We start from the raw sequence: 2373 nt of genomic DNA on the forward strand, positions 1-2373 counted from the left end.
TGGTGTTTCAGAATAAATGAGTCTGTTTCTATTTTATTTCTTTGGTGTGACATTTACACTTGTTTGTTTATTAAATAAATCAATAAATAGGCTTAGAGAAAACATATGAAGTTTGAAATAAAGAAAAAATAGGATAGTGTGTATAAGATAATACAAAATATGTGTTTATATATTATTGTTTCTATATTCGTAAGGAATAAACTTTTAAATACATATCAAACTGGGTTTCCTATAAATAACAGTCATATGATTATGCTCTATCAGTGCAGTAAAATATCCTTATTTTCTGGCTATTATTATTATTAAATAATACCTAAGACTAATCACTCAATGCAAGAATTTTACTAAACAGATTAATAAAATATTAAAACATATTCAACTACATCACGGAATTAAATGGTTATTATAAGAAAAAAACAAAATTATAGTTAAACAAACATTACAACGCTTCTTTATTTCCAGTACTTTCTACCCCAGGAAAACAAGGATCGAAACAACATAGGTAACGTACAGATCTACATAATTAACGCAATGGATGATAACACACATCTTAAAGATATTGATACCATAAATCTTTGAGGGACCGTTATAAACATGGGTAACACTAAAAGTTGGTTTCAGTCCCATTTCTTGTTTCAACTCCTCCACCCAAAAACTCAGTCTTTCTGTCTGTTTTCTTTTACGACAGATGTTTTTTAAATGTATTTTATAGCTGATAAAGAAATATTTATTTTCACTTTTAATTAAAAGAACATTGAACTTGGAATTTTTCATTTTACTTAAAACACAAAAAATAAGACCAAAACTAAATCAGTTTTTATACTCGACACATTTTTATTTTTATATAATATTTATGCTGATTTCATTTATATATGTATGTGTGACTAATGTAAAAACTGAACTAAGATTGATTTTTAGGATGAAGCTGGTTTTGGTCTTTCTTATTTTTCATGTTTTAAGTAAAATTTAACATGAACTTTGAATATTTTTCATGTTCTAGTAAAAGTGAAAATAAATATCTTATTTCCTCATCAACCACAAAAAATAAATCTCTAGCAAACGAATGCAGATTGAAACTGAAACCAAAAGAATGACTTCTAGCATCAATACTGACTTTTACTATTGCTTCATAGACTTCTTGATTTTCCATATTTCTGGGATTTGATAACAGTATGCATCTAGTAACCAGTAGATATGACTGAGTGAGGTGCTTGCATATGATAATCAGTAACATTAAGCTGGTTGGAAATAGTTTGAGGGTAAAACAGTTCACCATTTCTTGACTGTCGACAAATTTCATAGAATAAAAAAAATATCCACCAGAAATCATAAGAAGACTCAATTTCTAATCACAGTTAGTCTAATTTGTTCAGGAATCATGGGAAGACACGCAGTCTGATCACGGTCAGTCTACTGTCTTCAAGAATCATGGGAAGACTCACAGTCTGATCACGGTCAGTCTAATTTCTTCAGGAATTATGGGAAGACACACAGTCTAATAATGATCAGTCTACTGTCTTCAAGAATCATGGGAAGACTCGCAGTCTGATCACGGTCAGTCTAATTTTTTTCAGGAATTATCAGAAGCCTCATATTCTGATCACGGTCAGTCTACTTTCTTCAGTAATCCTTTGGAACCATCAAGGATAACAGTGTCTCCTGTAAGAGGTGTTAAACATATTTTAACTCTTTTACTTTTATAATAAAGATACTCTGGAAGATTTATAAACCAAATCACAATAATCAATATTTTCACCACAACTGATTCATTAATATACCAGCCGTACAGATATTGTTACTTATTACCATAACTGATTCATTAATATACCAGCCGTACAGATATTGTTACTTATTACCACAACTGATTCAGTAATATACCAGCCGTACAGATATTGTTACTTATTACCACAACTAATTCAGTAATATACCAGCCGTACAGATATTGTTACTTATTACCACAACTGATTCAGTAATATACCAGCCGTACAGATATTGTTACTTATTACCACAACTGATTCAGTAATATACCAGCCGTACAGATATTGTTACTTATTACCATAACTGATTCAGTAACATTCCAGCCGTACAGATATTGTTACTTATTACCATAACTAATTCAGTAATATACCAGCTGTACAGATATTGTTACTCATTACCATAACTAATTCAGTAATATACCAGCTGTACAGATAATGTTACTTATTACCATAACTGATTCAGTAATATACCAGCTGTACAGATATTGTTACTTATTACCATAACTGATTCAGTAATATACCAGCCGTACAGATATTGTTACTTATTACCATAACTAATTCATTAATATACCAGCTGTACAGATATTGTTACTCATTACCATAACTAATTCAGTAA

The 2373-nt window shown here is 30.0% G+C and overlaps 1 protein-coding gene across 1 annotated transcript in view; it reads right to left on the reverse strand.

The window, feature by feature from the left end:
* Positions 1-2373, reverse strand: part of LOC111089103 (putative phosphoenolpyruvate synthase) — a 10198-nt gene continuing 7825 nt past the window's right edge. Inside the window, exon 6 of the mRNA XM_022400911.1 lies at positions 1-1659. Within this exon, the coding sequence (XP_022256619.1) occupies positions 1607-1659 (53 nt within the window). The 3' untranslated portion in view covers positions 1-1606. The remainder of the gene's footprint in view (positions 1660-2373) is intronic.

This window comes from Limulus polyphemus, unplaced genomic scaffold (assembly GCF_000517525.1).
Source record: "Limulus polyphemus unplaced genomic scaffold, Limulus_polyphemus-2.1.2 Scaffold5234, whole genome shotgun sequence".
NCBI classification, from domain to species: Eukaryota; Metazoa; Arthropoda; class Merostomata; order Xiphosura; family Limulidae; genus Limulus; species Limulus polyphemus.